This window comes from Ursus arctos, unplaced genomic scaffold, assembly GCF_023065955.2.
Source record: "Ursus arctos isolate Adak ecotype North America unplaced genomic scaffold, UrsArc2.0 scaffold_12, whole genome shotgun sequence".
Classification (NCBI taxonomy): Eukaryota; Metazoa; Chordata; class Mammalia; order Carnivora; family Ursidae; genus Ursus; species Ursus arctos.
In genome coordinates, this window is record NW_026622786.1 from 51,467,240 (window position 1) to 51,481,952 (window position 14,713).

Genomic DNA, 14,713 nt, shown 5'->3' on the forward strand with positions numbered 1-14,713 from the left:
CGGAACACCCAGACCGAAGGAGGGACGGCGGAAGCTCTAAAGCCAACTGCCAGGCAGGGGGAGGGCGTTGCTCACACTGCAGCAGCCACGGCCATTCCCAGCCACAGGAAGCACACTCAAACAGTAAGACATACCGCTGGTGGTCCCCGTACCACTGCCTGAGCCAGGTCCGGGGGATGAAACCACAGTCCTGTAGGTGGGTGGTGGTGGGGGAGGTGGGGTCGCTCTCTGTCCCAACCCAAAATCTTTGGGAGATGAGATTGTTTCTAAGTAATCATCTTTAATGAAGGTCTGCTCAGCGATTTTCTTCTGGACTTCTTCTAAATCGAGCGGCGACGGTACATTGCGAGGAGGACCAGAGGGTCCTGGGGGGCCTGGAGGGCCCGGGGGGCACGGAGCTGGGGAGTCAGATGGGTTGTCTGATGCAGCTGGTGGGGACACCACCTTTTCCCTTGGAGTCAACTCTGGAGTAACATGTTCCGGGGACGTATCAGAAAAATGGACCCACTTTTCTTCAGCGTTAACAGCAACAGACTTGGGGGATAACACTGGGCCAAAAATGCTGTCCAAGTCATTGATTGATGGTAGTTTTTCAATTTTGACCTCTGTGGCTGACTGGCCATTTCCTGTGGTTAAAGTAGTTGATTTTTAACTTTAATTGACTCGGTGAATATTATTTGTATGGGGTGGGGGGCGGGAGGGGTGAGGCAAAGAATAGTACACAGATTGCCCTGTGAGGTGTAAAAATAACTGGGTCCGAGCTCAAGGGGAAGGGAGCGTTCCCTGCCGCCGTAAGGTGAGCATCGTCTTTTTATGCTGTTACTTTACCCTTTCTGCTGGGTGACCCCAGGTAGCTATTTTTACCACCATTGAAAGTGCCGAGCATGCTACTGCTCTCAAAGGCGGCTCACAAGAGTGCAAAGGGTGATCACTTTGAAAAGGCTGCACTTTGAAAAGGTTCACAGAGTTCAGGCTCTGGAATTGCAATTCCAAAAGGGAGGTCCCTTCTGCAAGTCTAGCCCACACACAGCACAGTAGAAAAATAACTGCTAGCTGAAAATCACCCGCATATTCGATAAAGACTGCTCTAGCATATTAAAATGTTTGGTGAAACTAATAATATCTGTTCGTTTAAAAAAATTATTGTATCATAATTAAGCCGTACATCCTTCACCTTAAATACACCAGAAACACAGTACAAAGGTTATTTAAAGGAATACCCCACACGTGTGTTTACACACACACACACACACACACATATACATCCACGTACAACACACACAGGTTATTGAGGAGACCTCTACTACTTGTCAGAACTGGTACACATGTACTCGTTTAACGGGGAGGAAACTGTCAGAACATCTTTATAATGTCTTTTCCCATCCCGTCTAACCTGTTAACATCGTAGGTATCGCTGTGATACACGTCTATCTAGAGTCACGAAACAGAAAGTTCTCGGTTTTGCTTCAACATGAACATCAGCTCTTCTCTTTAATTCTTATCAGTCATGAGAAAAAAATTTAAAACTATCTTCTACGGCTTGGCAGGAAATGCTTGAAAACAACTGTAATGTGAGCAAGTGCACTTTTTAAACACTGAGGTTTTCGAAATTAGAAGCTATTGGGATTAGACCCATTCCCTGAATGATGGCAAGGCATGAGAAGAAGCAACTTTACCTTGAAATAACTCATCGGCTCTAAGAACTGGCCCAGTCCTTCCGTATTTCACATTAGAAAAGAATTAACCTTCAAGGCTCTAAGGCTACAAATAAATGGGGTAGCAGTTTGCATGTCCTACACTATTTGTAATTATGTCACTGGTAGATTTATTTATATCTAATATATTTATGAGAATACAAGGAGCCAAAATGATCTGAACTTGCAAACACCTCCACGTATGACGCTCTGGATGACTCTTCATTGGGTTTTAATCAATATAAATTTCAAAAATGACTATGCCTTGCACTTGGTCTTGTTGATAAATACCTACTCTGTAGCTATCAAACTCCAGGCTGCAAAAATAGCAAAGGACAAAGCAGCAATGGAGTTCCAAAGGGGATAAAGAACCATATCCTAAGGGCCCAGACACATAATATAGCAATTACTGCTTTTGACTTGCTAGCACAGTAGGACAAGTAGATTACAAACTGCATGAATATGTAATATTGATTTTAATACAGGGTAAAGATGTGCCTTAGAAAAGATCAATCTAAAGGCATGTGGCAATTCCTTGCCATATTTCATTATCCTTACACAGCTTTTTGCCACGGGATGAAAATGATTCCTGGGAAAAAAAAATCCACCCCCTCCCCCCCAAGCTTACCCAGAGGTTGCACATCCTGAGAACCATTCTATGTCTTTGTAAACTAGGCAGTTTTAATTCTAGAAAAAAGATGATCGGTTCTTGGGAAAATACAAATTGTGTCTTGAGATTTTTAATTCGTAAATCATTAACATGAGATCCAATGAAGTGAAATGCCAATTAGACAAAGACTTTTGATATTGAGATTTTTTTTTCTTTCATCTCACAAATAAATGTGGCCCTCATTCAACAAAATGATACAGAGGAAAAATGAGCTGAGAAAGAGAACCTTTTTGTGAAACCTGAGAGTGATACTGGAAAATAAGTCTGCATAGTAAATTGTCATGGAAGGAAAACTGAATGCAAACATTTTCATGCTTGAGTCTCTACAGCTCCTGACATGTCCAGGGCAGGTTGAGGTCCAGGGCCACTGCTGACTGCTGTTATCATCCCAGCACCAAAAAAACCTGAAGCTTACCTGGTGCAACTGTGAGCGGGGAGCCTGTTCGGGGTGGGGTGGCTGGTACGTTTTTGGGAGGCAGTGGTGGAGGTGCTGCAAAGACAAGAGAAACCAAGCATCATGGATCGCTTTCTCCCTAAGTTACACAATATTCTGTAGATAAGCAGGACTTTGGGCTTTCATTCATATTGCTGTTATTGGAAATGTTATAACCATGAATGGTCTAAATTTTTCTCAGTTCAGGGCTAAGGAATGGAAGCAGGACCCATTCAGATTCTTCCATTTTAGGATAATAAGAATCTGTCAAAAGGATGTCAGATAACAATAATAATGTCATCATTTTATTCATTCATCCCTTTATTTGACAAACTTCAAGCACTGGCAAAGTTCCACATCGTACTAGGAACTGGGGGCATGGGGCTGAGTAAAAGGAGCCTCTGTCCTCAAGGAACTTATGATCAAATGAATGAATATCATGCTAACAGAGGATCACAATCCAAAGTGTGGTGAAGGGAATGGGAATGTCTTGGTGGAGGCTCGGGTGACGAGTTTTTAATATAGTCAGGATAACATTGTCTGGATTGAGTCTGGAAAGATGTCTCAAAGTTATACATCTTAACTTTTAGTATATTTTTGAAAGCCTGAAGCAATATGATTGGGGGCAAGAAAGAATACACAGATTCCCTTGGTAAAAATTATGGTGAACCAAATCCCCTGAGATAGAAAAAGTATTGTATCACGGCCCCACCAGAGATTCAGCCTTCTGAACTGGACTTGTCATTTTGTGGGCAAAGTTAGGGATTACTGTTTCAACAGGTACATTTTTTTACGTATTCTTTCTTTAAATATATGTTTTTCTGTCACTGGTTACACTTGGTAGATTCAAAGAGTTCACACTAATCTCATAAACCAGACTAAGTTCATTTGTGAATCTTGAATGTTGTCCAATTTTTCATGACCTAAAAGCAGAGTGGGTCAGCTGGGCACTGGCTGGAGAGAGCTTGGCAGTACCCTCTGCTTGCCTGCACTACAAAGAGCCCCTTTCTGTCACTCCACCCCCACCTGACTTCATTTAATTTTAGAGATCATCCTGTCTTTCTACACAACAGGCATGACTAACAGCTATCATCCTAAAGCCCAGAAATACGTGTCTCCTAATCTTAGTTATGAGCTTCTGAAAACGACACCTCAAATGGATCATGTTTTTCCATAGAACTTAAGAGTTAATCAAGGGCTCTGTTTTTGACTGAGGTTCTCTGCAAAAATTGAAGTCATAATCAACAAAAACAGAAAATATCATAAGAGCCTAATAATTTAAAATAGCAAACTTGTGCTGCAATCATGAAATGAGCAAAATTATACAATACACATCGATTGTACAACGGTCTCTGCTGTGCTAAGTGTAACCACACCACATAAAACTCAGAAAACTCGAAAATGTCGATAATTGGTCTTAAAATCAATACATCATCTACATAAACATTTCATTTATGTACTTTCTTGGCATCTAGGAAAGGTTTTCTAGGAATAATCTGGATGGCTCAGGTTTCTAAAGAAAGCTTTTCAAGGAAGTTAGAGCTTTTTCACTGGCTTTGTTTCCCAGTAGCAGAGAGAAACATTCAAAATCACACCACTGGGGTTCAAATTCTTTCAAAGCACATCCTTGAAAGTTTAGATGTTTAAAATAGTTATTGGTGATGCGGTTTTTCCTATCCTGTTTTATGAGGGAAATATCTTTGAAAAGACTGGATCCCATGGTTTTATAGCAATATCTCCAGCAAACAACCTCGTGGGCCTTTGATCAGGAATCCGTTGGTTAATTCCAATGATTATTTTTAGGCCTCATAAAGCAGGACCCTGGGAATTCTGAACTGGAAAAGTATTAATTGGTGTGTATGTGAGCTTCACAAAATGAAAATACCCCATGCATTCCACCACACCCCCAAACTCCTTTATCTGAGACCCGGTCTTCCTCCCACAGGCATTTTAAGGACCGATTTCTGTAAGCACATATGCTTTGGGAAGTCCACTGAAATGAGAACTCAAGAAATCTATCAAACAGGTGGCTTGACAAAAGGAGCAATCCATTCAGGCCAAATAACCCAACCTGCTACAGGTGCAGGGCTATCAACATCTTCAGGAGGAAGTGCGGGTATGCTGGAATAGCACTGCTCACAGCCCCTGGTTTTAGACAGGTTTTCCCTGAGTTCCTGTCTCAGCTTCCCACCAAATAGCATCATTTCTCTTGCTGTCCAATTATCCCTCTTTTGTCTCAATGTGTCCTTTCTGTCCCATGCATCCTCCTTGTCCCATAGGACTCGCAGAGACTATCTGATTTGTTCACTTCTTTGTTGTGTGATAGCCCGGTACCTGGAGCATGGTAGGTTTCTTTACCTTCTTTGCTTCTCCCTCTTTTATAGCCATATTGAATGAACGAATGATTGAATGAGCCTATAGGATATCAGAAGAGACGCTATGATTCAAAGTTAATAATTCTACTTTATTATATTATTCTTGCCTTGACAAACTGCCCTAGGCCCCTTTAACTCTAAAGCCTATTAGAATCACATCTTTTCTTGATATTATATAGTCCAAATGTTGCTTACGTACTTTCTACAAGTTGCCTAATTTCACTATGCAGACAGACAGTAAAATGAGTCACTTATTTTTCCAGACAGAGCAGACACATAACTTACTTCCAGTGGGAAAAGGCCTTGTTAACTTTGGCGACTCGATGCTTGGATTAATTGGTTGGCCTGAACCCCATATCTCAGGCTGATCTAAAAGAACTGGAAACATAAGAAGAAAATTTCCCAGGGTGAGTTCAAAAAAGAAACATTTCTGGATTATAGAACTTACAATTTTAATTTAAAGTTGAGCTTTGCAAAATTATCTCCCTCTTGCCTCAGTCCTAACAAAGTAATTTACAAGTGTGTTGCTTTTCATGCTCTTCAAGCAAAGAATGCAAATGGAAGTGGGATGTGTGCGTGTGTGTGCGTGTGCGTGTGCGTGTGGTGATGGTGGGCGTTTGTGTGTGCACACATAGCTAAATAGACACACTCGAACTACAGCATCTGTATTGTCTTCCTGGTTGGTCACTTAAGGACATTCTGAATGTCAGGACCTGTATTAGCTCTATTTCTGGCGCCCATTTGAAGATCCAGGCATTAATCCCATGGACAGTCATTTCAAGCTGGTTTATGGAAAGTTTGCTGTGACTATGCCTCAAAAATGAAAATTCCTAGGTTCTGTAGAGTGGTTCATATCCTTTAAAGGATCATATAGGGTCTTTAAATAATCCTTTTACAGTATAATGAAGAGAGATGAAATTATGCTAAAAATGTTTGGTAAATAACTTAAGAGAACCAGGAAAATAAATAAGAGGTTTGACACCTAAAGTAAATCAGAGAAATTAGGTATTGGGCCTAATGACACTGAACCTAATTTGTTTCTATTTCTTCTGTCTCCTTGTTTTGATTTTTTTTATTGCTGTGGTAACCATGTAAACAACTAGGTCTTCTCTGTGCATACCATGTGCCAGGATCTATGTAAGTACTGCTTGTAATTCATTATGTTGTAAAATACAGGCTGGGAAGTTAGCAGGATGTGAATTGGAATCCAGTCTCTACAGTTAAACTGTAGGACCTTGGGCCAGTAATTTCATCTCTGAGCTTCCCTTCCTGCAGTGTAGCGATAATAAGAGCAATCTGCGAGTTACTGAAAGGATCACAGGAGATAATACACATACATACAATGTATACAAACTGTATGTAATACACTTATCACAAGGCCAGTAGCTACTATTAGATATTCTAATCCTCGCAACGCCGCCCAGTGGTTGATATTAGTGCCATTTTCAGCAGAGGAAGCAAAGATTGAAGTGATGAACATGTCCGAGAGCTCCCTGGTGAAGTACAGGAGCCAAGATCTGATGCTGGGCATACACACCTGACTCCAAAATGCATATTTCCCCCCCAGGCCTTTTAAATTAACAAAAAGAAGTAAGAGTGAGTAGGTCTGAAAGGCAAGTGTGGATATTGGAATAGCTGGTATGCCTGGTGCAAATCTGGAACTTTATAGAACTTTGGGGGATGAAACCACCTCAAGACAAAGCAAGCCAGGCTCATAGACAAGTTCAGGTGTGTGTCTGCTCCCCCATCACAAACCCAAAGATGATCTTAGTTCTGTTTTGTTTTAACATGAAAGCAAACATTCTCCAAAGACGTGAAGCAGCATTTTTTCCCCCATGGATTTGATGTGGGACACCACCTTGATTTTTTAAGAACTGTTTTCTATTTTGTGAATCAGGTTTCCATACAGTCAACGAATTCTTTTAATAGGTAGATTCAGATGCAATAAATCAAATCCCACCTGTAATCACTGCATAATTGTCATTAGCAGCAAAATTGATCATAGTTGGGTTAATAAGACAACTGAGAGCCTCGTTGCAAGGCCATCTTTCCTTAGGGATTTTAAGCTGTAGACGTTTAAATCCCTGAAGGAGTAATTTAGGGATGTTCATTATACATTTTCCGAACAAAATCATTAAAAAATATTTTGATGTTGACTGCTTGCTCTCTTCCAGTGTCCATTCTCCATTTTGCCACAGTTAAAAAGTCCTAGCTGGCCATATGGCACTAAATTCTCTCTGATTGGCTCTGGCTAAAGTGATGTACATTTCTTCCAGATTTTGCTCTCACAGGACTTGACAGTGAGTATACTGGTCCTCCCTTTCCCCCCACCCCCTCCCCACTTTGTTCTGACTGGAAGATGATGAGAGCTGGACTAGCTCCTTTGGACCCAGAGACAAAGGCCACATGTTAAGAAGAGCCGATCCACCCTACCCGTCCTATGTTGTTTACTTGGAGATTGTTGACATAAAGCAGAAATAAAATTCTATATTGTTTAAGTCCCTGTACTTTGGAGTCTCTTTGCTATTGTAGCTTAGTCTACTCATTATGCTTTCCAGTCCTGTTGTCCTTACCAGTTAAATTTGATTCCTGGGCCCAACAGTACAAAAAAATACCATTTTATTATACATATACCATAGAGTTTTTAGATCAAATGGTTTTCCAGAAGAACGTTCCATATTACCAAGCACAACTACCGGACATACATGCACGGGACATCAGTACATTTCAGGAATAGATTCGATCCCTTTTATAAAGAGCTTCATTTATGGCAGCAAGGTACACATTATTAATAGCCGTCCAAAAAAGAGGGATCATTTAAAAAAGTTAAATATTTAATTCCAGGAGTAAATATTTAGTAGGTAAACCCAATCATAATGGCTGAATTGATATTTTTCCACAACATTTTGTTTGTAAGTTGCTCAATGATTCAAGGTCATTCCTGGGTCGTGAGCCTGCAAACAAGTCTGTTGTGAGCAATCTAATTGCACCTCCACTGACGAGATAGAGAAGAGAGTAAATGTGGTCAGAGAGGCTAGATCACGGTGACAGTGACTCTGCCAGGAAGTGCAAAGGTCTGGCTCCACCATGATGACCGTTTGGCTCATAGAGCATTTATCCCCTCCCTGACTTATTCCCTGTGATTTGTGTCCATTTGCAATAAATCTTACTGACTGCTTTTGAGGAGTGAACTTGTTAGCTGCCTGATCTTTCCAGAAGTAAAATTTCAAATCCTAAAATACTGGAGGTTTGCAAATGAAACTCTAGTTCCAACAGCACACTAGATCAGAACTTTTCTTTCCCATGAGGATCTGATGGTACATGGCTCAAAACAGATACCTTTACTCTAGGCAAGTTATCCTTTAATGAAAAGAAAAAATCTAAGGGGTACATGTTTTTCCTACCTTCTGTCTTCTGTTCATCAAAAGCTGATTCTAATGGTGGACCAAAGAGGGGGGCAAGGGCCATCGTGTCATCTGCAGGCTTTTTGCTAAATCACCCAGATTAAAACAAAACAGAGGGAAAGGGAATATTAATGCTAAAAAGATACACAAGCTTTCGCATACTTTTCATGGGAAGGCAGATGGATGTGTGTACTTGTGTACATACACGGACATGTCCGCAAGCTCCCATGGGGCTAGAAAGTACACCTAAGAATGTCAATGTATTATGGACCAAGAGAATCAGCAGGAGATAAGAAACCTGGTTCTCAATGGGAGACCAAGGTGATGGTACAATAGAAATGAGTCGAAAAAGAGAAACTCTTTCAAATCATCATGATTCTCTGTACCTAGAAGAGATAATACTAGAGATAACAATTTATTGCAAAGCACCCTAGTCTCCTGAGATCTTAAAAACCATTTATATTGGGGCACCTGGGTGGCTCAGTCGGTTAAGCATCTGCCTTTGGCTCAGGTCATGATCCCAGGGTCCTGGGATCGCGCCCCGCATTGGGCTCCTGCTCAGCAAGAGCCTGCTTCTCCCTCTGCCTCTGCTTGTCACTCTCCCTGCTTGTCCTCTCTCTGTGTGTCAAATAAATAAATAAAATCTTAAAAAAACACAACCATTTATATTTGTCTTCACCACAACTCTGTATTATAGTTAATGCAGTTGGTGATTAGTGAAAGTCAGGTATAGGGAGGTTAAATGACAAGCCACCCAGGAAGTCTGTGTTCGAATCAGACACTAGGTCTACTAGTTTCTAATTTCCATCCTATCTCCCCAACCAATACATACAATAGTCTAGCTAATACCTTAAACACAGCATATCTCAGAAAAAAAAACCATTGAGAAATTAAGGGGAAAGGAGGGAATAAGTTAAAATTTTACCCTTTCTCATAATTATTAAACTGATTATTAACAAAAGGCTGCATAATCTTCATTTCTTCCCAGACCTGTTCCCCCTCATCGATCCTGATGAGTTCTGTGTGTGTGTGTGTGTGTGTGTGTGTGTAGTGGGAGTAAGAGGTGAAGGGGGGAATGGGGCTGGAGAGGGAGGGAAAAATGATAGGATCCAGCTTTTAAACAGAAAGAGTAGTCTTTTTGGAAAACAATGTCCATTTGTACAATACTTAACGCCAAGAATGTAACCCCAACAGTGTAAAATACAATGTTTTGCCAAAAACAAAAAAACAAAATAGAAGATTCTTTTGGTGTATGACAGGTACAATGTATCACGAAATTGAATCCAACTGAACAGGTTATTCTTCATAGGGGAATATAATCATGCATCAGATCGGCATTGCAAACACCAAAAGACCTCTTCATACAGACTTCAACCCTCCCATTACTGAGGGGCCTGCACATTCTGATAGACAGTCACTTTAGATGTCTATACAGTCCTTCCCCCTAAGGATCTCCCTCAGGCTGCACTTGTGAGAAACGATAACATCCTTGAACCACACTATGGACTTCCGTATGAGCAGAGCCTTGGAAGTTCAGCCTACAGGAGATTTGCTGAATTACGAACAATGCATGATGCCTTACATAAAAAATAACTAATGCCTTCCACGCTCACCTTATAAGTTCTGGAGTTGGCGTGGAACGCCTGGGTCTTGCCACTTCTTCACCTGACGTACAGGACAAAGAAAACGTTTAGGCATACTTCTACTATTCCTTTCTTATATGTCTTATGAGCTATGTTTGGAAACACTTAGAGATTTAAGTCCCATCAATAAGCAACTCAATATGAAAATTTGCAAAACAAACCCTCTACCCGGGCAATGTAAGAGCCACATATCAGACATATGTAGTAGCATTTTATCTGGCATTTGTAAAGCCTAATTAGCCAAGGAATTACCATGATAAGCTGTCAAACAGAAGAGTTGTATATTGCTGAGCTTAGCCGAGTAGCCTACCATTCTTTGAATGTCTGCCGCCTCGAGCAGTTCTGCTTTGCAATTACCATAAGAGAATACTAAGCCAGGCCATATGTACATAGTACAGGAATCCAGCATTCTTTGCCTGTTCTTTTCTTGAAATGCCAAGAAAATGTTATATGAATTTAGAATTTGCTAGAATGTGCCATATGCAGCAGAGGAAAATCATGCCCTACATTAATTATAACCTGTATCATATCACTTCGGTGGACTAAAATGTTTATATCAGATAGCATTATGAGAGGGTTAGTTGCATCTATCTTCAGTTCCTTCTGCCCTTCTCCTGTCCCCACCCCCTCAACAAACACACACTTGATTAAATTCATTAAATTCATTTCTAAACTCAAATGATACAGCAAGAGTTGACAAATATAGGAAGAAGATAGCAATGTTTTTCCAAAAACATATTCATTTTCAGAATTTAAATATTAATCATTCAGAATCCCCGAGACCCCTTTATTGTTACAAGATTTCTTTGCTGTAAAAGTAAAACATTCATGAGCCTTAAAAATCAAGCCCAAGAGTGTATAATGCAAATATATATATATATATATATACTCCAAGATCCAAGGAACTATTTCTTCTTTTAGATTTTACTCTATTTCTGGTAGCTAGGATATACTTACTGGATAAGTTCCTTTTAATTGCACCCTAGAATTAGAAATAGACACTATAAGGCTCGAGACCACATATACGTTATGTACAATATGTATATTTCTGTCATTGCAATTCAACTGAACTCAGAAATGCAGATGGGGAAAAATGAAATTTTTCTCAGAATTGCATTTAAGTTGGAAACTGTAGACACACACATATAAATCAGTTTTTCATTTTACTCAAGGATTACAGAGAGAAAGGGAGGGTAAATCATAAGTCTCCTAAACCAGAAAAACCCCTTACCTGGGTAGATTTGGTAAATTAAGCATATACTGAATAGTCTATTAAAAAAAAACCAACCTTGAAGTCTATCAGAGAAATAAATCCAAGCTTAACATATGTTTGATGTGTGAAAATTAGAACGTAATAGGAGTATCGTCTGTTTTTATTAGGGTAGGGGCGGTCCATGAATTGTTAGTAAAGACAACCATTATTTTACTAATGTAATTTGTAAAGATCTAAGGGGCAAATGTTAAAGGGAAGGAAAACTTGGAGGCATTGCCCCTGGATGGGCTGTTATAATCAGTGGGCCAGGGAATTCCGTTCTCCCCAGCTGCCCTCTCCACCCCAATTTCTTCCACTTGCCTGCCACAGGGCCCACCTCTCTGCCAACTGCAAGTCATTCATTTAGCTCAAGGCATTGTGATACCCTAGGAATGCCAACAACCCTGACAGGAATTATTTGAGAAGGCCATGCCTCGCTTTATAATACCTTAGCAGAAATTTATTTCTATCACAGAAAGATTGATTAGATAAAAATTCTGATTCGAAACTGCTCTGAAAGGTTCTTAGCATGGGGCACTAACAGAAAAAGAGAGCACTGGGCGGGTGGCGTCATGGGGTGGGACATGACTGGGGAGGGCGCGCCTTAGGAGAATGGGGGGGGGGTGGCGCTGAGGGTAGGGAAGGGCAAGTATAGGAAAGTATTCCAGAGGGTGTGACCATGAGCTTGGTGGTGGGTCACAGGTACGTTCTCTCACATGATAACATTAACAACTCAGGACAAGATGTAGTGCCTCTGTAACAGATCCAGAAGAAACTTCTTACCTTCTTTCCCAGGACCTATCAGAATTTTCTGTCTCATTTTGAACTCATTTAACAATAGAGGGGCAGTTTCATTCTGAGCAGGAATTCACTAGGTGTTTTCTAGTGAATGGCTCTATCTTTCAAACTGTATTTTCTGGCATGTCTTGCCTAATAACACAATCTGTGTGTCTGTGCCATTATAGAGAATCATTCCATTATTAGTGAAGATTTTTTAAATAGATATTTATTTTATTTACTTTAATGAATAAACATTTTAAATTCATATGTTTAAGCTAACTTGTTTATTTAAATTAATAAGCATTTAAATTAAATATGGTCATTTAATCAGCTACAGTCCTTAGTATGGGAGTTTGGATACAGGTTGGCCCTTGGAAAATAAGGCTCTGTAGACAAATAAGGCTCTGTAGACAAAAATAGGAGAACAAATCATCTAAATGGAATTAAAATGTTTTTCTAGGGTTTGGAGCCTCAGATGGTCAGATTTTTATGGATGTGTAATAAAGATACCGGGGCCTCTGCTCCCAAGTAGTTAATCACAAGGTTGGCAATGAGGGAATGGGATCCATTTAGAATTATGAGACCCGAAACCCAAGAGATAGGGGACCCCAGAAGCTGCATTGAAGATCTTTGGCTCTCTATCTCACTCCTTTTATTAAAAATGTAATGCTTAAGAAACCAAAGAAGGTACAAGGCCTCTTTTGTATTCACCGGTTCTGGGTGTGTCCATGCATTCAACAGGTGTTCATTGCAGGGAGGCACTCAGCAAGAAGGCCCAGTAGCAGTCTTATTAAATAGTCCCCACAAATGAACAATCACTGGTTAAGTGCAAGCAAGGTATGGCAAGAAAACTCTGTGGTTGAGAAATTAGGAAGAATAAAATAATATCAATTTAGAAAGGAACAGACAATGCGAATGATCAGCAGCAAGTCAGTAGCAACAGACAAGAAAATCGCCACTGTCAGCGGGATCCGGCTCACAGCTCTCTGATGGCCTGGAGTTGCAGCATGGCCATTCTAGAACAAGGTTAAGGTTACGTCGACCACACAAACCACAGGAAAAAACCCATTGAATGAAAAAGTCGTCTCCTTTCCAAAGGACCACATTTTCCTCTTTTCAATGATTGTCCTTACATGTATGTTGTGAATAAATCACCTTCATTTTGAATTAATTTCCTCTTTTTCCTTTAAAAAAAAAAAAAGGAGTAACTTGTCATACTCTGAAATGCCGCCCAACTGCTGGGTAGGAACCATCCGCACCTGAAGAGCAGCCCCTGGAGGTGTTATCTTTGATCACTGGCTATGTGGTGTAAACAGAGAACCCCCAGCTTGTCAGCTGGGGCAGAGCAGTGGCCTCAGATAATGATTAATCAAATTGGCATATGCCCATGCAGGACATTTCAGAGGGCATTGTTTTCAGTTCCATTTCCTCTCTCAAGGCAGAGGGGAGTCATTTCAAACGTAGCAAAGACCCTTCTTTTTGTTGCTTCAAATTCATCGGACTCTTCACCCTGAGAAAAATGACTGAGATTTCACTTTGAGCAATGCAAACTAACACTGAATCGTCTTCGGTGGTGAAATAATAGATTTATGGGACAGCGTAGGAGTATTGACCTGAAAACATGTCTCTTCCTCCCAAGATGGAAATTATGATTATATAATATTATGTAATATCAGTAAATAAGTATACTGACCAATGTTAATTATGGTCCAGGAACTTATTTTAAATTCAGGCTTAAAAACAATGCAGCTTAAAAATTGTTTCCTTATAGTTTTCTTAGTCTTTATTATCATTTTTCTATAAACTTCTGTGTGCTTTCTGGCCAATCTCCAGGCCTTGCATACACACACATACACACCCACACACACACATTTTTCAAATTTAGCACTAGGGTTGGGATATCTATGTATTAATTTAGTTTGTTATGGAAAAGTGTTCTGATAATTCTAAAATATGCTCTTGATGCTTATAGGACCAGAGGCTTCCAACCAATAAACCTAATTCATCTGCTTCATTCACACTGAGTTATCATAAATTTAATGGGAAGCCAAACCTGGCTACCTTGCCTTGGCAACAATTTTCTCTATACATGTTTAAGGTAAAAATGTTGAGAGTTCTTACCGGGCTGCGCCTCTGTGATCAGCAAAAAGGAAGAGAGAACAGATACCTAGTCAGAGAATGATGGATCAGTCAACAGGCTTGGGTAATAGAGGACTTCATAAACAGCCAACCAAACATACACTCCAAGTAACCAGGACAAAGGAAGACAGGCAGCCATCGTGCCTCTGGCTTACTTAAACCATAAGGAGGTTTGGAGAACCTTAACAAGAAGCTATCTGTGGTATAATACAGCTTTGCTGTTAGGGTGTACTATTTCAGTGATACGAGCACACAAGGACAAGAAAGAAACGTCCGAGACAACCTCACTGACAGCTTTTAATGTTTTATCATAAGGAGTTTCT

The 14,713-nt window shown here is 40.3% G+C and overlaps 1 protein-coding gene across 5 annotated transcripts in view; it reads right to left on the reverse strand.

The window, feature by feature from the left end:
- Window positions 1–14,713, reverse strand: part of SGIP1 (SH3GL interacting endocytic adaptor 1) — a 203,345-nt gene that overhangs the window by 67,929 nt on the left and 120,703 nt on the right. For 4 of the 5 annotated variants that reach the window (XM_057310591.1, XM_057310588.1, XM_057310589.1 and 1 more), the window contains 6 exons: window positions 11,177–11,201; window positions 10,190–10,241; window positions 8,577–8,662; window positions 5,458–5,550; window positions 2,780–2,854; window positions 135–626 (listed from right to left, as the gene is read on the reverse strand). In XM_057310591.1, coding sequence (XP_057166574.1) covers window positions 135–626; window positions 2,780–2,854; window positions 5,458–5,550; window positions 8,577–8,662; window positions 10,190–10,241; window positions 11,177–11,201 — 823 coding nt within the window. The remainder of the gene's footprint in view (window positions 1–134; window positions 627–2,779; window positions 2,855–5,457; window positions 5,551–8,576; window positions 8,663–10,189; window positions 10,242–11,176; window positions 11,202–14,713) is intronic. The other variant, XM_048220338.2, reaches the window with a different exon arrangement.